General features: G+C 42.2%; 2 protein-coding genes across 2 annotated transcripts in view; both read right to left on the minus strand.

Moving 5' to 3' along the window:
- Positions 1-19,200, minus strand: part of MTHFD1L (methylenetetrahydrofolate dehydrogenase (NADP+ dependent) 1 like) — a 138,521-nt gene extending 119,321 nt beyond the window's left edge. The window contains exons 1-8 of the mRNA XM_042862275.1: positions 19,046-19,200; positions 17,976-18,060; positions 14,690-14,740; positions 14,560-14,613; positions 12,571-12,695; positions 11,494-11,594; positions 10,552-10,676; positions 3,794-3,905 (exon numbers count right to left, since the gene is read on the minus strand). Coding sequence (XP_042718209.1) covers positions 3,794-3,905; positions 10,552-10,676; positions 11,494-11,594; positions 12,571-12,695; positions 14,560-14,613; positions 14,690-14,740; positions 17,976-18,060; positions 19,046-19,146 — 754 coding nt within the window. The 5' untranslated portion in view covers positions 19,147-19,200. The remainder of the gene's footprint in view (positions 1-3,793; positions 3,906-10,551; positions 10,677-11,493; positions 11,595-12,570; positions 12,696-14,559; positions 14,614-14,689; positions 14,741-17,975; positions 18,061-19,045) is intronic.
- Positions 19,201-19,311: 111 nt separating this feature from the next.
- PLEKHG1 (pleckstrin homology and RhoGEF domain containing G1) overlaps positions 19,312-23,096 on the minus strand; it is a 124,175-nt gene continuing 120,390 nt past the window's right edge. Inside the window, exon 20 of the mRNA XM_042878784.1 lies at positions 19,312-22,419. Coding sequence (XP_042734718.1) covers positions 21,317-22,419 — 1,103 coding nt within the window. The 3' untranslated portion in view covers positions 19,312-21,316. The remainder of the gene's footprint in view (positions 22,420-23,096) is intronic.

A 23,096-nucleotide genomic window follows, 5' to 3' on the forward strand; every position in this document is an offset into this window, starting at 1 on the left:
CGAGCTGCTGCTCAGAGGCAGCAGAGCTTGGGTGCCTTGGGCAAGGTCCTGTGCTCAGCAGAAGTGCTGCAGCACCTGCTTGTGCCATCATACCAGCACTGAGAGGCAGGGCCACACCAGCAGGCACCTCCAGCCTTGCTCAGTGCACTGTCAAACCCCTCCTCAACCTGCCTTGCCAGCAGACATCTGCACTGTAGCACCAAACATAACTGGGCAGCAAGAGGCCAGTCTTTATGCTAAACTCAGAAATTATCTAAAAGGACACCTTTTTGTATTAACACTCGCTGTTTAAAAAAAAAAAAAAAAAAAAAAAAAAAAAAACAAACAATAATCTGGAAATATGTTCAGCTCAAGCACAGGAGCTTTACTGGAAGAGTCCATCAGAGTCATAAGCTAAGCATTGCTGCCTTGAGACAGGGCTGGGAGAGCTGCCAAAGAGACAAATGAAGTAGGAAGAATGGAGTTTAAAATCCCTTTTCAGGCAGCTGTGCTTTACAGAAGTATCTCAACCTTTTGCTTTTGGCTTAATGTGACTTCTTTATCAGGATAGAGCGAGCATGCATGTAAATACATATTGGTATTGAATGTTTCCCTTCAATAAAATGCATCTCCCAGCCTGCCTACGCTGTGCGCTTACCACACTAACACTAAGCAGAACTTTTACAGAGTGAAGGTGAAGCCAGAGCATACATGAGCTAAGAGGACAACCACAGGATTGCAACAGCTCACTCAGGATACATTTTCCAGATGGGAGCTGGAATAACACTCTCTGCCTTGGGTTTTGGCCAGAAGATCAGCTGAACTGCAGGCACTGCGTTCCTTCCTCTCCCTCACCCTGACAAAGGCCCATCTACTGGCAGCACACAGCTATATAGACAGACATATAGGATTAGAACAGAGATGTGAGAAAAGGTCACGTTTCCCATATATATAATTAAACCATGTGGGCTTGAGCTTTTCAGTGACCTTAATGGAGTTGGTCATCAAGTCCTAAATAATCTTGGGTCTTTCTTGTTCAGAAACTCGTTCTTCATTTCTATGCATTTACAAATCAAATATTTTCCTGCAAGAGGCACTAGATTCCAAAATCATTAGTGCAGTAGAATAGCACGTTTTAAAATGATCACAATTCTAAAATTGCTGGCAGTACAACAACAGATTATTTATTTATTTATTTATTAAGGAGAAAAAATTCCATTAGTTTGGATCAAGCACTTTTAGCTCTACTCTCCTGGCTTACATCGCTACAGCTGCCTAATATAACCACGTTCTTGCAAATTTAGGACTGCTTTCGAAACGTGTCCATGTGTTAAGCTACATGTATAGCTACATGACGTAGAAATCTAGCCACCACCTAGCAACAATAATAGTCACTTCACAGCCATTGTTGCTTTCAGGCTTTGTACAGCTCCTGCAGCCCCAACACAAATGTCGAGTGGGAAATTTCTAAAGCAAGAGAAAATTTCTGAGCATGCCAGCCAAACAGATTTCACTACGCACTGAAAGTGAAAAGTCATTTGTAAGAGTCAGTGGTTTGTCCAAGACCATAGGTACTCCAAAATACACTTTTAATAAATACCTTGCAATTAAACTAAGTGCATTCTCCCTGTCAGACGGACACCTGTGTTTCATGTACTTCTCAAGCAAGTCTTCAGGTCACTGTTTCTAAAAGCTACTGAAATTTGTTTCTGCTGCTCTTCCTGAGTTTCTCCAAGTTTTTGACAGTCTCAAAAGCATACAAACAAATGAACACTTGATACATGAGTTTATTTTTAAACTATCTTTTAAATATTTCATATTGCCTTTCCAAAGAAATGCTGTACTTAACACAGACAACTGCTGCAACATGAGAAACATGAAAAACTCCATTGGCACATAGTACATTCTTTGTTTCCTGCCTTAAGAATGAGTTTTGCTGTGGTATGTGAACATATTTCAGATGTTTTCCCAACAGCACTTTTTTTCTTAGGGAAATACTGATATTATCAATGGTTCTATAGAGCAGATAGGTCTTGAGACTTAGGTATCTTAAAGCCATGTCAAGAGGCCGCGCAGGGAAGACCTTGGCTCTACTTGCAATGGAATGTGGGACTTGAGTAACCAGAAGTGAAACTTCCACCAGCAGCACGCAGAGCTAGGGAGTTCAGTCTCCAACACTGCCAGCTCAGGCTACAAGGGCTTACCCCATACTGCTTTCACCAGACCCACAAGCTCCACCCCAAATCAGAGAACTCAGAGCTCCTGCTGAAAAAGATTAAAATGTTATTGCTCTACCTCCATTCTTTCTCTTCCTGCCTCCCCCTTTCCAATTCCTACTTTGTGCAAGAGTGATACCCATAGAGTGATCTACCCATAGATCAGGTATCTGTTGAGGAGACAGGGCTTCAAGTAGATGCTTAACAGACCTTCTCTTCTTAACAATTACGTCCTGCTGACCCTGTGCAAAACAAGTAAGCACCAAAGAACCAAGGAATCTCCTAATCACCACGCTAGCATATCTGATCTCCCCCCACACTGCTTTAGTATAAAAAAAACATGAATTACTTTTAGGAAAAGTTGTGCAGCATTAGTAAGGAATAAGGCTGCTTGGTGCACTACCCTCAGATCCCACAAAGATAGGACATGGTTCAGGAAAGAGGAAGAGGAATATCCAACTACCTTTGGATAGCTGAGTGCATTTAACCAAGATCTGCCACATCTGCAACATATATTCAAATCAAGGGGATATAAAGATGAACAACAAAAGGCATCTCTTTCTAAGGCCACACTTTGCATGGGAACAGCAACTGCCTTATTACAAACCTGGTCTTGTACTAACTCTGCTTGAAGCGTCTGCTTAATTTGACCTCAGGAAACACACCTAGTTTAAGAATCATACAGCCCTTTCTCCTTGTTCTTACGCAGATTTCTCCAGTTTTATATCAGTGGATGTTAATAAGCATACTGCATACTTGTGATTAGTTAATGTGCTTTGCTAGATCTATCACATTACCCATTTACTTTTTTTATTTTTCTATTCTCTCACAGCATGGTGCCATCAGGTCAAAAAATCAAATTGGTACGTCTATTATAAAACAGAGAAAAAAACAAAAAAAAAAAAAAAAAAAAAGAAAATATCCAGAGACCTTATCAGTTGTTGAAGGAATTTTAAAGGAAATGTAATTGCTGCAGTGCAGTATAGTAACTTCGAGGAAGCTTTCTCAGTTTTATTTCTAACAAAATTCTACAGCTTTTCTCAATGGAGAAATTGATGAACCTATACCACCTGTCCAACCAGATTATATTAAAGTGAGTGGGGGAAGAGGAATCCAAACTTATTTTGTACTCATAACAGTTGCAGGGGACATCTTGCCTGTTCTGAGATATGCAAGATTCCTCTAGATCATCTTGCACCATTCTCTGCATTGCATTTTGCAAATATTCTTTCTACATCACCTTTTCCCCATGCTCTAGCTGAGACAACAGAATTCAAAACATAACACACTGTACAAACTAACACAGAAATAACAGGTCATCCAATGAATTCTGAATGAATCCATGCTTATTTAACAATCCTGGTGTGAAGAATATATTCCAGTACCTTCTTCTTCATCTGACATCTTTTTCTTATTTACATATTAGAGAAACATGCATTCATCCCCCATGTACAAACACCCACTATCAAAGGCTTCCTCCCAAAGATGTAGATTTTAATCACAGTGAGTGGTCACCAACATGCCACTCACTTTTTTTTTTTTTCCAAAGACTCTGCATATATCACTTTCAAGAACTGTTCACTTTAAACTTTGCCTACCTGACAGCAAATCAGGAGAACAGTTGATGATGGTGGTTCCAGGTTTTAGCCAGCTTACAGGAACACTGTCAGGTTTCGGACTGCCAGCTACCACCACATCCACTTGATGAAGCTATGAATAGCCCAAAGTCCATCCCATCCCCCAAGAAAAGAAAAAAAAAAAAAAAAAAAAAGAACAAGAATTTAATCTTAGAAGTACATTCTTGAATATGCAAATTATTTTCAGATTATATAAGCAATAATATTTTGTACAGTTTTTGCAAACAAAATCCAAACTGATGACTGCATTCTTACCACATTATATTTATGAACAATAGCATTTGAAATTGAAAAAGTAAAAAGCACCTGTAAAACAAGGAAGTAGAGTCAGAGACAGCACCAATAACATTTTATGGGAATTATATTTTCTCAGTAAATAAACCATATAATTGTTCAGAATACTGTCCAATAAAGTAACTTGGAGAGACTTAAGTACAGTCAGCTTATCTGAAAGAAAAAAACTTGGACAGCTCTGAGAAATGCAAGATGACCTGATCTGCAAACATCAGTGCCTTTGAAGAATACCAATTAAAGCTTGTTTTCGTTTCTCAGCTCATGCTTGCTAATGAGTCTCTCTGATTTAGTTCAACCTTACAGATGTCGGAGCAAAAACACTTACTTAAAAATTCTTATAATCAGAGAGATAAGTGTCTTTCTTTCCCCCCTATTCTGAACCAGGACTCTGTAACAATTATTGGAATCAACATGAGATAAACGATAGCAGCAGAGGCAGATGTATAAATATCCAATCAAACAGGAAATACGGGCACAACACTGACCCCAAAAATTGTATCAGAGAGACAATAATTTTGGAAATCTTTGGAAAAATGTAAATAGATGCCAACTGTTGCAATCTGCACAAACCTCTCTGTGAACTGATTTGTGACCAGCAAGTGTTCCAGCTTCTTTTTTGGCCAAAAGTGCTCTGATGCAACTCTGCCCAGCACTCCTGCCAAGAAAGAAAAGCTACAAATTCTATCAGGATAACACGTTTTTGGCACAGATGAGCATCCAGGAGGGGAAACTGTGGCGGAAACAGCAGAAAGCTAAGAAAGCTCCATCTCCTTAGAGAACACAAGAATGGACTAAACCTCCTCAGAGCTTCACTTGTGGAAACATAGCCAAACGTGTGGGAGAAGGCTTACTAGCTTGACAGATGACTAATGCTACAAGCCAATTCAGGCTTCAACTAGAAGTCCTATGATTGCCTGCAAAAGTACAGTCTCAACAGCCTTATCCAAATTGCCTACACTTCTGTGTCTGCTGCAAGTATCAGCTTACATGCCACTCCTAGGAGATCACATAAATAGTAATGCTTGACCAGCGTCAAGTCAAATTATACTGTGGAATTTGCAAGCAGATTTGAATAAAATTACACTGTACAATACTCTTGTGTACCAAGAGTACAAAAAGCAAACCTCTCTCACCAAAGAAGGCAGCCACTACCATAACATCAACACAGAGGAAAAACTGTGATTATCTTCAGGTATCCAGTATCTTTGTAACAAAAATGTAATTCATATTCTAGTAGTTATAATTAATATACTGATGGTCAGGAACATCATTCCATGCAAAGTCTCTGGGACAGGGACTCTAAGCTTCGTACACTGCCTCACATCATGAAGCTATAAGCCAGCTGAGTGCTGTATGCAACAAGAGAATCTTGATAAATTTTCAGACAACATATATCAGATCAATTCTATCATAAGTAACTATAGTGACAGAAAACAACTGACCAAACATTAATTTCTATGACTATGAATCATTATGTTCAAAAACGTTAACAGCTGAACACAATCAATTTTGTAGACAGTGTTAACACAATGGATGGCTGGAGTTGGTCATATCCGTAAGTGCACTGAAAATAATAGATAAACCCTTCTCCTCTTTGCCCTACCCTACTGCCTCCATGAAAAATTTTTTATCACAGGCCATGGAACAGTTGTCCTACAGGACGAGAATGTTCTAAGCTCAGAGCCTCCGCCCACCATTTCCTTTTCATAGAATCATAAAATTATTTGTGTTGGAAGGGACCCCAAAAAGCCATCAAGTCCAACTCCCCTGCAACGAACAGGGACATCTACAACTCGATCAGGTTGCTCAGAGAGACGTCCAGCCTACCTTTTCCTCATTTCAAAAAATAAGCACATACAAAAAAGAGAAAAATAAAGTAAAAATATAAATTCAACTCTCTTGTTATAAGCGATTATTTTTATGTGCAACAGTCTATTATGTGCAAGAGTCTCTGAAGTACATATAAAAAACACTTTATGGATCTTTTTTCCTCTCTTGATTTTTTTTTTTTTTTTTTAAATGACATCCAGAAACTTGTTTGACTGGGAGAATGAATTCACTGGAAGTAAAACCGTTGCTCTGAGAATTTTGGGTGTTCTTGGAAGAGATTCATCTCCACTCAGGCAATTCAGTTTCCCTTCAAAGAAATTATGTCTTTGCCCTATCCATTTTTTGTTGGCTTTTTTTGTTGTTGTTGTTTGTTTCTTTTTTTTTCTTTTTCTTTTTGCCATAAACTATTCTTTTGACTGCTCATAAATCACTAAAGCCTTGGGAGGCATGTTCAGGCTTTATCTTCTAAATCAGAAATAAATCATAGACATTAGAGATGGAAAAGACCTATGAAATCATCACATCCAACCTCCCTTGCAAACACGCTGCGCAGTCTCCAGACAGAGGATGCATCTGATCGGAACCAGATGCGTCAGGCAACTGTTGCCAGGAGGCTGAGGAGCTATTGACAGGTGGCCGCAGGGTGACCCGACAGGCAGTGCTGTTGGTGGAAGTGTTGCGTCCCAGTCCACAGTGAGCAGAACCAGCAATGGCATCACACAAAACCATCCGCAATGTGCTGGGCGATGGGTTGGAGACAGAGTAAGGCAATACTCGAGCAGCCTCCTGCCTTCTCACCAGTAAATATTGTTTCATTTGGGAAAAACCATGCCAACAAATAATCTGAAACCTTACCTCATAACAAAATACAGCTCTCTCCACCACGATTTAAGTAGAAGCAGATTAAGAACCACCCATTCGTTCCCAAGATAGATCACCGAATGTTAAAACAACAACACAGACACTCAAGCCAAATAGTTAATGATAATGGTACAGAGTAACTGTACATTCCAGATAACTGAAAGACTATTCTGTCATCAAGTCTGCACAAAAGTTTTGTTCTTTACTTTTAAATAATTCCAGTGATCCTGGTGTGCTTTACTCACTGCTCTCTGTCTTGCTCATAATGCCAGTGTGAAGTCTTTACCTGTGAGTATGACACAGGAATTGAAAATGAAAGTACGAAGAGCTCAAGGGAATAAAAGGCTACAAACTATTTAGCCTTGTTGCCAAACATCCCATTTCTCAGCCTTCATGACTGACCTCTGCAGACACCCTGACTGCAGTTAGAGGTACTAACTAGGTACAATGTGCCACCCACTCCCCTCTTCCCTATCAGTTCCTCTGCTTGGCAACTCTACTGCAGGATGAAGTCTTTTCCTGTGAAGCATACTGCAGCATACTGCTATGGTGCACGCAAAGTTATGAAACAGAAAAACCCACTACACCTACAGCAATGTCATTAGAAACTCTGTGCAGCCTCTCGTTCCACTCCTTTTACAGGATATTCACGGCCATTCTCACTTTCTGTCATTTCACCCACATCTAGCAGAATGAAATGCATTTTTCTGCCACTACCAAGGCTCTTCATTTTTATCAAAACAGTGAAAATAGGACAGCGAATGACTAAGAGATGTCAAAAAAACATGAATTTTATGTGCTGCATCTAAGAAAAAGTGGACTGTGGTCAACAGAGTTTCTTCCCAAGCATGAGAAAGAAATTCCTATTCATTTACTCTGGCTGAACACTATCCTACTTCTTATCCAATCTTTTATAAACAAGTGTTCAATTCCTAATTGTGCTGATATGCTGATTTTTAGTTCTTTAACAAGAAAACTGTGGGATAGTGGCTGCCTTAAAATGCATGTAATGTGGTTCGCACACAGACTATGTGCAAGATTGCAAGTTGAAATCATGACTGAACTTAAATTCAGTCTCCTTACAGGGACTAAGTATTATTCATGTTCTCTCAAAAAAATAAGCTATATTGTTAGAGTTGGATCTATTTGGTAATCTCCTCTCTAACTAGAGAGATATCCTAGTTCTCACACAACGAAGGATTAAGAAATCAGTTCTTATTTTTTTGCCAGTAGCAGTGAATCAACTCCTGTTTCTTATTTAAAAATGGAACTACCAAGTAAGACATTCCTGAAAACATGTCACCAGATCATTCTTCAGGCTCCCTGCAGCAATTGTGCTTTGAAGAGTTATCTGTGCAAATCTCAGCAGAAGGTAGCATCTTACCTATATCCCTCAAAATGCTCAGTGCTACTAAAAGGTAACATAATACCCACTTTGAAAATGTATTACATCATTAGGTTCGGGATTTGTAATTCAGTGCAAATGAGTACTGTCAACAGACTAAGACACAAAAGGCATCCAACCTTAAACTCCATTTTTCTTCTGCTGGTACGTGCTGCAAAACAAGCACAACTCAATGAGAAGTTCATACTCTTCATATGTTCACATCCCATTTTGAGAGTGAAATTATTACACTATCATAACAAAAAACAGCACAAAGAATGCTACTGTAGAAGTGTAACTTTCAGAGGAAGAAGCAGAAGTGTATAACTATGCCTGAAGTCACTGCATTGTGCAGAAAAACAAAATGCAAATGAATTTTTCCAAGTCTTGGATAAATGCCTGCATCAACTAATCCATTAGCTCACTTGAAATTCAAACTTAAAAATCACAAGAGGAGAAACCTTGTGAGCATTTAAACTGCTTTTGCTTAATCAGTGCATCAGAGCAAGTGAAAATAAACTCTTATCATCAGCTATAATCGTGCTATCTAGTGATGTCATACCGTAAATATGGGTTGCCACAAGGCAGCAGAGCCTAGCTGCTGCGTAAGAAATCGGTGCTTTGTTTTTGACTGCCAGTCTATAGGGAGTGCTGTACAGGACAATCTTCTGTGCACACATTCAACATCACCTACAACCCAGAGTTAACTACAACAGTCAGGCTGCGCAGCGCTCAGAGTTATTGGTAACACTGCAAGCTTACAGATGAAGAAGAGGAAGGTAAGTTTCCCCAGAGTGCTGCTAATGAGCTCTCCAGGCAAAGCAAAATCTTCTTTGTTGCCAAAAGTTAAAATGAATCGGGAAGACTGATGTGCAGAGCCTCCAGCTTCCTCCTACTTCAGCCTCATACTCTGTTTCCCATCAGTGACTTGATGTGAGAGATAAGCTATGGGGAATGCCAAACAGCAAGGCTTGATGATGGGAAAGCATCTGGAGGAAACAGATCTTTCTCCAGCAGGCAGGCTGCACAGCAACTCTGTTGTAACCCAGCAGAAATATTTCTGGTACCCCAACACCTCCCCATCCCATCCAAAGCAGTCCTCAAACACAATAAAAAAAACAGATCATCGCACTTCCATCTTGGAGAGGAGCGTGCATATCCTAAGCCTTGTCAGTCACTCAAAGCACAGAAATGAGACAAGCCTAACAAAAACATACGCAGCTGTGAAAACACGGGGTTGCCAAAAGACTTTCAAACCTTCACAGCTGCTAACGGGTGTTTCCTCCTCCCGTCCTTGGGCTCCAGCTCAGGGGCCAGACATCATCACATTGAGTTGGCTGCCACCGTGCGGCCTGCACTGTGCAATGCGAGGCGACAGGCACCATGTGGAGCGGGGACCTCTGCACGACACAGGCACAGTGCATCCCCAGCTGCGGTGAAACTTTGGATTGTGGGACAAAATGAGAAAAATCAGCAGGAAATAGTATCAATATATAAATTGCTGATAAAAGCTCTGCAAAAAGCAACCAGCCATGTAAGGCACATGAAATCCTTTTAATTTAGAACTGTGAACTACTCAAATGCCCTTAGAATTCCCTTCAAAAATGAAGAGAAGATCCTGAAACCCCTTGCCACAAAAGAAGCAGCATTTACAAATCCGAAAGACAACTCAGTGCAAGTGATTTCATGTAGATGACAAAGATACCACCAGTGACAGGACAAGAGCTAATGGTCTTCAACTGGGCTAGAGGAGGTACAGACCGGATATTAGGAAAAAATTATTGTCAGAAAGAGTGGTAAGGTATTGGAATAGGCCGTCCAGGGAGGTGGTGGAGTCATCATCAACCTCAGAGGTGTTCAAAAAAGATGTGAACATAGCACTGAGGGACACTTATTGTAGACGGTGGTGAAGGGTTGGTGGTTGGACTGGGTGAACTTAGTGGTATTCTCTAACCTTAACGATTGTATGGTTCTATGATTCTCTCTTGCAGGGACAGAAGGAAAAAGGGAGATCTGCACACATTTGTTTCAAGCTGCAACTTCACTTTCTTCCTCTCACAGCTAATAAATAGATAATAATAGCTAATAAAAAGATTACAAGCAGCCACTATATGTATGTATGTATACATATATATACATATATACATACACACACACACACACACCAGTGAAAGTGCCCATCTGACAGAGTATTGTTTATGAGCAAGCAGGGATAAACCACTCTAGCCCATGTGGACTGGCTAACAGCACACTCCAGTGCCACAGTGCCATCACAGTAAGGGAAAAAAATCACCTCCTCAGGGAGCTTGTATGGCTCAGTGTCTGAGGGATGCCAGAGGAGAGATCTCACCTTGCTCTGCAGCCCGGGTGACTTCCAGTGGCAGCTGGCAGTGATGGCTCCCCGTCTCTGCAGCAGGCATTGCAAGGAGGACCCCAAGGCCCCATTGACACCCACCAGCAGTACTGTCTTCCCATCTGCAGCACAAACATGAAGCGTTACAGCATGCAACTGGCATCAAGCCTCACCAACCCACACGCATCATTCAACTGATGCCCCCAGGACCAGCTAGTAAACCACACCCTTACACAGCAGCTCCATGCTCCCCTTCAACTACAACATCAAAGGTAACTTGAAGACCATGGAGCAACACAAACCACAGGTTAAGTTGTTTCCTTGGGACTCTCCAATTCCAGCAAGCAAATATTGCTCTTCTGGTGCACTGGTATTTTATTTTCACATATCCTTCTGCTCATATTTGTACACTTGACTACATGTTTACAGTTCTGTTACATAAATCCTTGTCTCAACAATGCTGAATTGTCATGAGAGGCTATTTCTGAAACACTGCCTTGAACCAACATAATCTTCACAAGCTGCAAAGCCACCAGTTTAAATCTGCCATTTGATGGTTAGCACTTATACTATCCAACCCAAAACAAAGGATTCACACAGCAGCTGTTCACAGGCAGACCTGGACTTCTTCAAATGCTCACACTAATTGAAATTGGCACATAAAATATACGTTAACATTTACATCCAAAATATTTTAGGTTTTTGAAGACTCAGATGTCTCAGGTGGCTTCAGTGAGATTAAATGCAATGCAAATGGCAGGGAATCTTAGCCTAATTTTCCTAAAGTGTAGAACCAAGATCTATTGCTGCAAATATTGTATACAGATCTCACTGAGGACCTTCACTGGCAGGAAACAAATCAGAAAATAAAACATGGTGAGAATGCTAAGATTTAAGCTACCTTAGAATTAATACTATACTCATGATAGAACAACTCACCCAGATCTTCAAGAAGCTCCATCACAGCACCAGCAATAGGAGAAACCAAGTAGTTGGAGTCTTCTCCATGTACCAAACGTCCCAGGTTTACATCGGATAACCTGCAGTGGAAAAGTATAGTAATAAAAAAAAAACTTTGTGTGATGTAAATCCTCAGTAAAGCCTGTAACATGACTAATCCCAAGAGCAAACATATCTCATAAAAGTAAATCATTCAACAGTCACATTCCGTGGCTAATTTGCACCACCCCACGTGCCAATGGGACAGATGCTGAGCTTCAAGAGACCAGAAAGTAGTCGAGAGTGGGAACAAGATACACAAGCACACCACAGGCAGACAGCTCTCTGCTTTGTGACAGGTTAGATGTGGCATGCAGAGCCAGAATGCCGAAGTGACCAGTGGAACAAGATCAGCCCTTCTGGAGCTAAGCTAAGTCAGAGTAATGCATCCTTCTGGGACGACACAGACTGCTGAGAAGACAGAAGGCGTTTCTGCACAAGCATTCCTGTTACCCTCCAGCACTCTAGACAATGGAAAGTCAACTAACTTGCAAGATGATCAGACTTCTCCCAAAATGGTGACCCAGAAATCTATATATCTCCAGAGAGCAGTGCAACTCAAGACTGACCAGAAAGATGTGCTAGTGGGTCCAAACTATTACAGCTTGCTCTCCCACCAGGAGAAAGTACTGCAGAGAAGTTAAAACCTCTCCTGCAACTTCTTCCATCAGTCCCTCTTGCAAACATTTTGGGATTTGTGTTCAGGACAACTGTGTGGCCATTTGCATTATTCAACCATTAAAGTACCTTAACTAAGTAATATCTCTATACAAAAAAGACCAAACATTTTTTGTTTGTTTGTTTGTTTGTTTCTTTGAAAAGACAATGTCCTGAATGTACAGCCTATAAAGATATAAAAGATAATGATCAGTGTGACTTACGTAGAAGACTTCAGAATTGCATCTTTTATCACCACTCAATAACATGCTGGACACTTTGACTGAGGAATCCATTAGTGAAATGCGTTGGAGAAAATTGATTTTTACAAAGACATCAGCCACTCAGTGGCTCACTTACCCATCCACATCCTTCTCAGGCTTCACAGTATTTAATATGTTACTGCTATACAAGCTTTCCGGGAGGTCAAGGGCAAGGCCCTGCACATTAGGATCTTCGTTAAGTCTCAAGATTTCACTGACAATCTAAGAAGTTAATAAAAAGCATTAAGGATCAGAATAACAGACAACGGAAGAATCTAATTACAAGGGGATAAAACTTATTTTTAGTAATGTGTTTATGGCTACCTTTGCTTCCCCTACATATTACTGCAACTTCTAAATGAAAAAAGCAATAACCTGCTTCTGCTGTTCTACGTTTCTACAGTTTACCAAATTAAGCCGCCCTGACGCTATCGCAAACATTTTACAAAGCCAACATATCATGGGGCATTAAGCTGCCAACATTTTGACCTTCACCACTAAAAGCCTCAGAAAAAACTCAACACTGTAATGACTTCAAAGGATGCTTTTAGAAAAAAGAATTCTTGATTAAAACAAAATTCAAAATAGGACTAGTTTACGTCCCAACAAAGACCATGTATGAAAAGCCGTCATATTAAAAGAATAATTATATGAACAGAAGAGCAAAGAGAAAACTCATTTTATTACAACAGCATATACTGTTACTGATTTTCCTCAGCAAAAACACCCTGATCCTAAGACTTGACACTGTTCTTAGAGAGAATTCTCATTTTTGAAAAGGTGTTCATAATTATTTGTGCAACTTCAGGTACTGAACCATGTGCGAGTTCAAACCTTTCATAGTTGATCAAATTCAATATCTGAGTCTGCATTAACTGCCCTTGATTGCTTCATATTACACGTTGAACAAGAGGATTGGACTAGATGATATTTGGGGGGTCCCTTCCAACCCCTTTGACATGTGAAGTACAATACTGATTCCTAGCACTATGTGTTGTTCTGTAGTGGTCACACAGTAAAAGCATTGTCACAGCAAGGAAACAGGTGAGGTAAGCAAACTGTTAACAACTTTGTTAAAAGTAGCTAAGCTCAAGTAAAAAATATACCATCTTCCCCCTTACCTAAACAGTTCAGCTGCTTCCTGAGATGTTACTTCAAAGCAACAGCAACTGCTCCTCCATACTCACTAAATTCCACCTATTTTCCACCATTATTGAACAGATAAGCTCATAACAATGCCTATTTGATCTTTGTTTCAAAAGCCTGGCTTTCTTACATGGCTCTGACTATATACCATCCTCAAAATGATAGTAGAAAGTGGAAAGTTCCTCTTAACATATGGGGAAGCCTCTTTTGAGATCATAGTGCAAGACAGTAACATTTTAAAAACAAAGTGTACCAAATAGAAAACAGTACACAAAATCCACAGGTGCACCACATTATGAAATCCCCAGGCACAACGAGGCCAGCCGGGAAACTATGAACTCTTTTGCTCTTCTTACTATCAGAGACCTCATGACTGTGTCTATTAATAGCCTGCTATACTGAGAACATACTGGATGCAAGAACTATACCTCAAAGCTAATGCCTTATAAGACATTAGGAAGGGAGCTCTTTAGTGATTTGGGGTGGATGAATTTGTTTAATGCATTAAATTTGTTTAAGCATTTCAAGATCAATAAATAGGAAAAATTTTTCAACTCTGTCACCACTCCAAATCAATTAATCTCCCCAAGGTAAAACCTAAGCAAGAATCAAGAGCCCCATAAATATGTCAGAAGAGCGGCTGTAGGAGATAGGATATCACATATGAGCCCTAGCTCTGAGCTAGCACCACTACAAAACCCATACAGTCTGTGAGGTTATAAGAGGATCCTGCAGTTAAATAGCATACACAGAAACAAAACACGACCAATTATTCTGCCTCAGGATTCCACAAGACAGCAACTGTCCAAGAGTGACACTTACTACGTAAGACAGTCCCAATTCTCATGAGTTAACAGAGACACATCGGGGGTGCTAACCAATGTCAGAAATAAATATGAGTTCATGACAAAAACAAAACAGAAAGAGTCCTTCAGGTTACCTCATCTTTGCTGCTGCCTTCAGGGAGACAGATGTGAATCACACGTAGACCAACCTGCCAAAAGAAAACAAGACAATTACAATAGGAAAGTAGCTCATGACTGATAGCAAGCACGTTGCCTAAAACTCACCTCTTCAGCAAACTTCTTGTTTATTTCTTGATCCAAAGGAACATTATGTGCCTTAGGAAAAAACAGAAACTAAATTTTAAAATAATAAATTTACATTTGAGTAATGTCAGTACATTAATATACAAGTCTATGCAAGAAACATAGTGAGAACCACTGTGTCCACTAGTGTAGTGAAAACGCTAAGTTCACAGCCTGAAGCAGTGATCGAGCACCTGGTGGGAAAGCAGGGCCAATCCAGGGGAGCTCAGATGCAAGCAATGACCAGAAGGGGTGGATTCTGGCTCCACCTCTTACCAGATCTCATCTAAGGGTTGGTAGTGGAAGCAAGAGCATCTCTTGCCACACACTACAGTGAGTTCTATCAGGCAGAAGCAGATGAAGCTAGCTTCTCCTCCTAGTTGCTGTCAGACACTGCTCCAGAGCAGAAGCATCCTTTTTTTGCTTTGTTTTGTTTTTGCTTACTACTTACTCTTGAATTTTAGGAGGCTTTTCACATATTTTTGTATACTGCAACAATAAAACAGGATTTAATATTCAGAACCAGAAACTTCCTATTAACAGATCACCAAGACTTCCACACCCAAGAATGCCAGGAGATTTGTTAAAAACAAACAAGCAGAACATTTATTCTCACAGCCAAATGATTACAAACAAAATCTATCCTCCAATTCAGACAAAAGGACTGCAATAAACTATTTTTAGAGGGTTTATTACAATTCCATGTACACATTCTATGTAGGTTTTTCCTCAAAATTTCCTCAGTGCCAATCATTTCCCACTGGAGTCAAGTCATTCATTTGGCACTGGTTTTATTCTGACTGGTCTCACACAAAATGGTTTTGGTCCAAGTCTTTAATAATTCACTAATCCCCCAAAAAGACTGAAAAATGAGAAAACAAACACAACAACAACAAAAACCAGCAGAATTTAAAATGGATAATGGTATCTTCCATCTCCCTTCCTGAGCCCAGCACTGCCTGTATCCTTGGCACAACACTGCCACTCCTCTCCCACTCCCCAGACCCAGCACCTAGGGATGAGGAGCACTGTAGGGGCCCACTGCATGGAGAACACAAGTGAACCTAATGCTGAGGCAAGGAAAGGATAGAGAGTTTTAAGGACAGCTCTCCAGCTGTTCCCTTATGCTGAATCTTGTGGAATTGTGTTTCCACAACAGTGATCTGACCAACAGGACTGGGTGTTTGACTGCAATTCAGCCACCCCTGTCACACTATCATTAGAGTTCACTCCATTCTAAAAGTCCCTGCATCAGCCTGGTCTCTCCACAACCCATACAGCATGGTGAGGCCAAGCTGACAATCAATGTAGGCAGGGCAGAATCTGGCAGTGCACAGCTGATAGTCACAGGGCAACAGCTCCAGCATTGCACAGGATCCTGATGCCAGATATTATATTCACAAAACCACAGAACTGCAGGAGTTGGAAGAGAACTCAAGAGATCACTGTGTCCAACCCCCGCCGCTAAAGCAGGTTCCTTACAATAGGTCACGCAGGTATGTGTCCATAGAAAGAGACTCCACAAGCTCTCTGGGCAGAGAGCTTCAATAAAACTAAGAAATAAACATTTTTATTATTCTTGTCTCAGTCTCAAGGCAGATTACAAAAAATGCTGGTACTACTCACAAAGCCAATCAGGTTCATGTGGCATGTGACTAGAAGGCATTTGAAGTCACTTACAGAGTGGGTTCAGTGTGAAATTCCACATTTCCCCAGTGAATTGGCAGCGTACCATGCCAGCTGCAAACAACTAGATCAAGGGGTTGTCTCACTGCCATCTATGCTCCTCTGGCTGTAACGTGGGACTTGGACAGCAGCACTTAGTGCTCTGCCAACGTTGCCCAGTAAAGCAGAGCACTCTCAGTCAACTAAAACAAACCCTCTTTGAGCATAAATACAGCAAATACAGGAAATTCTACTTCAGTCATTGCAGCCAGGCTAGAGCTAGTGACAGTTAACTGGAGAACACCTGAGGGGTGAATTTCACCCAGAAGGATTGAAGACTCCACGTGTTATAAAGACCTCTCATAATGCAAATCAGGTGGGGTAAGTGGAGACCACAGGAATGTATGTTTAAAGCACAGTCATGATCCAAATCAAAACACAGGCCTTGATGCATCCTAAATTATAACACAAATGAGACGGAACTTCTCACACATTGCTCCATCCCACCTAACACTGTTCTCCCTCCCAGGTGACAGCATAAAACACTTCTATGGCCAATGCAGACTGGAGAATAGTCTGCGGGGAAGCAGGACCCTCTTCTTCAGGTAAACCAGTCCAGAGCAGCATGGATGAGGTCACTGTGCAATTGCATGGAGACAAGGCAGGAGGGAGAAACTGAAAGCCAGCGAGAGGAGGGTCATTGCTACTGCCAGGTCTTACGCTGACAGCCATACAGAAGGCTATTTGAAAAGCAGTCACGGAAGGAGTTTGTTCACTCAGCCTCTCCAGAATACCTACTGAAAAAAGTTGGTGTACTGCCTCTTAGATTCACTATTACTATTTGAAAAATATAGTTAGGTTTTACAATTAAAACCCACTGGATAGTATCACAAAATATCCTGAGTTTTGAAAGGACCCACAGGGATCATTGAGTCCAACCCCTGGCTCCACACAGCATCACCCAAAACTAAACCCTATGTCTGAGAATGCTGTCCAAACACTCCTTGAAATCTGGCTGCTCAGAGCTGTGCACACTGCCCTGGACAGCCTGTTTCATGCTCATCATTATCTGGAGAAGAACCGTTCCCTAACCCCCAGCTGCCCCTCCTGTGACACAGCTCCATGCAGTTCCCTCGGGCCCTGGGCCCTGTCAGTGTCACAGAAAGCAGAGCTCAGCAATGCCCTTCTGCTCCCCTCACAAAGAGCTGCAGCTTCCCTCAGCTCTTCTGCTTTGGCCATGGACAGGAAGGTGGGCAGGATGAAGGAGGGCTTTCCCCTGCCCAGGCAGACTTACTCTCAGGAGAGAGTAGTGAAGAGAGACCTTGGTTTTCACACCTATCAGCACTATTTGCAGGATTGCAACAGCTTCAAGTGAAATAAATGCTGAGAAATATTACTTTGATTTTAAAACCATCTATCAATTCACTTAGACAGTGCGAGAGAAAGCCTTCACTCTCTTGAACTCCAAGCTGATGGGGTTACCTGCTGCCACCATTTTGCTTAAAAACATGCTTACTTCCTGCACCACACACCTGTGAAGTTTCAAATAGGAAACAGCACTGAAGGAATCCGTTACAACTAGCCCCATGTAAGCAGTTGTTACCTGAATAATGGCAAGCGTTGGCTCAAGCCGTGGGTGTTCTCTCCTCAGAGAGGCCAAAGATTTTCTTGCATTCTCAGTGATTTTGCTGCAACACAACAACACAGGCACATCTCTAGCAAAAGAATCCAATCAAACATGAAACCCTTCTAACATCAGTCACTGGAAGCCTCCATTAATCACCAGTACTGTTTCTTGGGCAGATACATTTTTAATCACCAGAATTACCATATATTGTGGAGGGCAGCAATTCAGCAGCCAGTTACAGAGAACCTAAATAGACTGCAATATCTTCCCTTTTCAGCTGTGTGCATCAGTGCTCCAACATGCTCTACACTTTACAGCCGTGTTCTGTTCATCAGGTTTGTCTGACCCCACAGCAAACAACCAGCGCTCCACATCGCTTCTGGACCAGTTGAGGCCCTCCATATTCTTGGCTCAGGACTGACAGAGCACAGTTCCCTCACACAATGCTGGCCGTGACATTGCCTTTTCTGGATGCTTCTCTGGGCTGCGGGCAGCTGCCAGACAGAGGAGCTCTATTTACTGCACCACTTCTTGGAAAAAAGAAAGAAAAAGAAGCCGCAGCTAAGCACTGGGAAGACTCTCTGGTAAACATCCCTGGGTGAGTAGCCGTGGGTTCTATTCCCTTTCCTCCTGCACACAGGGAGTTGCGACATGACACGTTTCAGGGAATGGGAGATCTCCATTTGGCCCCTCTAGCTGGGAAGCAGCAGACTAGAGAGGCGTTTTACTACCTCATCCCTCCTTGCAGAAGCCAGAAACTAGCAAGTTGTCTCAGCTGTCCCTCAGCGGCCCCATGGAGGACAGGAGGGCTCACATATCCACGTGCACATCCACGTGCACATCCGCGTCCGCAGCCTCACCTAGACCACCCCGCAACCGCCCGAAACGCCCCAACACAAAACCTCCCTCAGCCGTGGCAACGCAACCTGCGCCCAACCCCCCACCCTTTCTTGTTTTTGTTCTTCTTCTTCTTCCTCTCCCTCCGCCGCCTCCTCCCCCCCCGCTATTGCATCAGCCTGCACCGCCTCCCTTCGCGCTCCGCTTACCGCACGGCTTGGCCGCCCGCTGCCTGCCACCCGCTCAGCGCCCGGTACGGGGCGGCAGCGAAGGGCAGAGAGAGGCAGAATCGCATCACTTCACCTCTCATCCTCCTGCGGCCTGCGCGCCGGCTGCGGAGCCGAGGCGGGGAGCGGGCCAAAGGGTGGGGGTGAGGGGGGGCGGGACGTGCTGCTCGCCCCGCCCGCCCCTCTCCCCGCCCCGGCGGAGCCCCGCTCGCTCGTGCCTTTCCCCGAAAGAAAAGAACCGCAGCTTGTTGCATACTCCACGTTTATTACAAATAGTATGAAATGGTCCCTGGGAGACAAGTTACGCGCTGGTACACCTCCCCTTTTTTTTTTTTTTTCGGCTTCTTTTTTACCTCCCATTGCACGAGGTGCGAGTTCCGAACAACCTAGAGGTGCGGGGGCAAAGCACAGATGCAACTCCTATGGGTATTTACAGTACATTACAAGCTCTAATAAATAAATATGGGCTCCACTACTTCTCGGCAGCCTAATTCTGTACAGTGCTAATTTTCTCGGCTGACTGCGGTTCCATCTGTGCAGAGCATCACTGCTGCTGGTTCGGACAAGTTTGTACATGCAACGAGCGACCAGTCAATGCACCTGGTAAATAATTTAATCCATTCTAAGAAATTCAAGTCCTTAAATCTTATTCTACAAGTAATTAGCTGTACATTGATAACTTTGGATTTTGCTCATGATAACCAATGGAGAAAATAACAGACAGCAGGTCCGGGAGTGCAGTAACTGAGGGGAGCCATACATGGTCAATAAAAACAGTACTTCAGCTCCTTTATATACTGATATGTGTAACTCGGTACTGGCTTTATCTGCATCGTCTGAAGAACTTAAGCACCAAAGCACAATGACAATCACGCAGGATGGTCAGTGTAGACATACTGAGGCTTTCCTCTTGGTACAATGCTTTCAAGTAACAGAATCCAAAGCCGTGCAATGATGACAAAACAAAGTAAACTTTGCATTGCATCACAATGGAAAGTCTATTCTTGTTGTAAATGGGGGTACTTACTCTGTACATTATTTGCAAAAGAATGGAATACGTTCTCATGTTTCAGCTACTTATATTATATAGACACTGAATTATACTCAGCCCACCCTGTTCTGAAGATGCCTCTTTCACCCCACCCAGCCCTGGAGGAAGCAGCCTGTACCTCAGCCAGCACTACTGCAGAAACAGTCCGCAGCCTGAGCTCAGCATGTTTCACCCAAGCACACACACAAATCCCATTCTCTCTCAGGGTTACTGACTTCGGGGTGTGAGGAACTTGTAGATCACTGTTTATCAATTGCACTTGACCAATCCACATGCAGTGGCTTTCCACTGCTGAGCTCTGATTTAGTCTGCATGTCCCAGACACTACAGGCAAGGAAAGCTAGCACTCATCTTCATAAGCAGCAGAGCTCCCTTCTGCTGTCCCTAACACCCTCAGGACAAGGATGACCTCACATTGACGGATTCTGTCAGATTTATCTGACAGATTCAGATAAAAAGATGCCTCTGCCCATTCTCTGCCAACTGTGCAGCCACAGCAAGTAGAAAGGCTCCAGACACAGCTATCAGCATATCTCATAAGCACTAGGACTAAGTTCTGTTTAAAATGTAAGAAGCCTGTTCTAAATCAACGTAGTATATTTGGTATCTCATGTATTGGTCCTGTAGACTTGGAATCTCTCTTTTGAAAAGTAATGTGCAGCAGCTTTGCGCAATTGCACATACAGCATGATGCTGTCATTACCAGAACCTTGCTTAGAAATTTGCACATTTACGGATGTAGTCATGTGCAATCAGTCATTGTAAGAACAGAACTAATCACAAACCAGAAGTTCAAATGCTAAGGTTTCCATGTGGTCATGGCTTAAGAATCAGTGTCAAACCTGGGTTAGACAGCTTAAAAAAAAAAAAAAAAAAAAAAAAAAAAAAAAGAAAAGAAAGAAAGAAAGAAAGAAAGAAAAAGGTATCGCACCTAGCAAGAAACTGAGTTGTGCAGAAGAAAGATACAGAGGCTCCATATGGGATCATAAGTCCACCTGCATCATGGAGCAAGACAGCAGATAGTGCACATGTAGCCTTTTAACTTCCAGGATTCTAAACCATTAAAAAAAAAATCTATTTACAATATTACTGTGATACAATGCCTGATAGTGTAATAATACAGAAATACATGATGCCAGTACTGATTGTCCCAGTATATGCTCTTCATGTTAAGGCTGTACAGCTAGAGATCACTGAAAGCATCAAGCAAAGCTACTGGAACTAAGACACTGAAACTTTTCCCGTAAAGACTGGACAATATTCTGTTGGTTGGGAGATGGCACTCTCCACAGGTAGTCATTCAGTTTATCTGAATCACTGTATGCAGTCAGGTATGGGGTAAGTGTGTGTTTGCTGCCGGTGGGCTTTGCAGGAGTACAAGACACAGTTTTGCCGCAGAGAGTTTCAGAAGGATCAGTGTCCGTGTTGTGCAATTTAGGATCCAGTTTCCTTGCTTGGTTCTGAGAAGCCTCCAGATCAGACCCCTCATCTTCAGACCTTATTTCAACGTAGTCATCATCATCCCCTTCCCCCTCTTCAGTGTCTTTGAAATTAGAAAAATAGTTCTGAGTTGCCATTTGTGCAGTCAGAGGGGAGGGCCTGTTTACTCTCAGGACTTTTTGAGAATCCTGCAAAATCATATCCGAATAGTTCTCAGGGACCTGCTTCCTCATATCAGGCCCTGTACAGGCTGAAGCAATACCCAGCACTTGATGGCCATTGAGACGGAAGTTCCTATCGGAATGAACCATTTTCTTGTCTGTTTCGTTAGGATATACTATTGATTCTCCAGATCTATTGACCACAATCGAAGAAGATGACTGTGACCTACTGTATGCCTGTGGTTTGATACTGCTTACTCTTCTCCCAAGGGAGTTATAGATATGATCTTGGTGTAAATTTTCTTTGTTAGGTTGGCTGATAATTGCACTCCACCTCTGTGCTGGGACATGCAATCGGTTAGAAATCTGAAGGGAAGGCACTGAGCAGGCTGACGGCAGCTGTCTGGGATTGCTTTTTGTCACAGCTTCTGCATATGAACTCTTGGACTTTGTGTCTTGGGCTTCTGGCCACGGAGAAAAGTCAGCCAGCTCACCATTGCTGTAGGTAGAGTGCAAAAGCCAATCCTCTGCTCTGGAGCACTCGGCAGTGACCTGGACACAGGGATGAGTGCTAGATAGAGGTGTGGAAAACCTCACAGCTGAGGGCTCCTGAGGGCTGGCCCAGGCTTCCTTTTGGACCTTGGGTGAGCTGTCTCTGAAGACAATCTGGTCATAAAGCTGGGAGTACTCAGCTATCCTGGCACCTAGGGAAGAGATAGGTTTTAATTGAGACAAAGCAACCCATTCATTTGACTCACACAAAAATTTGAAGATCCCAAAACTCTTTGGTATCAGTTAAAGAAGAAAACAAAAGATTTATAAAATACTATTATTAAGTCTGTTTCATCCTCTAGTATTTTCAAGTAACTGGAGTGTTAAGTTCTTATTCTAAAAGAAAATGTTTTCACTCCTCTAAACCTGAATCCTACCAATAAGACACAAGGTTGCCCTACCTTGGAGAGGGAAAGCTTAGTGGATCTGAAGCCCCTTCCAGCCTCTTACCCTTGCTGAAAGTTTGCACTTTCTGGCCAGAATATAGTTTGATCAGACTACTGTTTCACATAGCTGTGACTTCAGCCTGTTTGTGGCTTGAAGCTTGCCTTATAAATAAAACCCATCCAGCTAAATGCTGAAAAGTGTGGAAAAAGCATGAAAGAATGCAATTTTCATTTATTTTCCCATGTTATTTTTACACTGCAAAAAGACAGGAAGGCTTATGATCTGCCTGATTGCTCTTCCTCTTCCTTTTCCTCCTTACCCCCAAGAGTCTGAGAGCTGCGAAGAGAGGTTGAGAGGGGACAGTGACATCCTATTGAAAGGCTTATGTAGAAAAGAGGATTTTTGCACCAGAGGGAGCAGGTTCACAGTAGCTTTCATGCCA

The sequence above is a fragment of the Lagopus leucura genome, unplaced genomic scaffold (assembly GCF_019238085.1).
Source record: "Lagopus leucura isolate 7727_CA_CO unplaced genomic scaffold, USGS_WTPT01 Super-Scaffold_73, whole genome shotgun sequence".
NCBI classification, from domain to species: domain Eukaryota; kingdom Metazoa; phylum Chordata; class Aves; order Galliformes; family Phasianidae; genus Lagopus; species Lagopus leucura.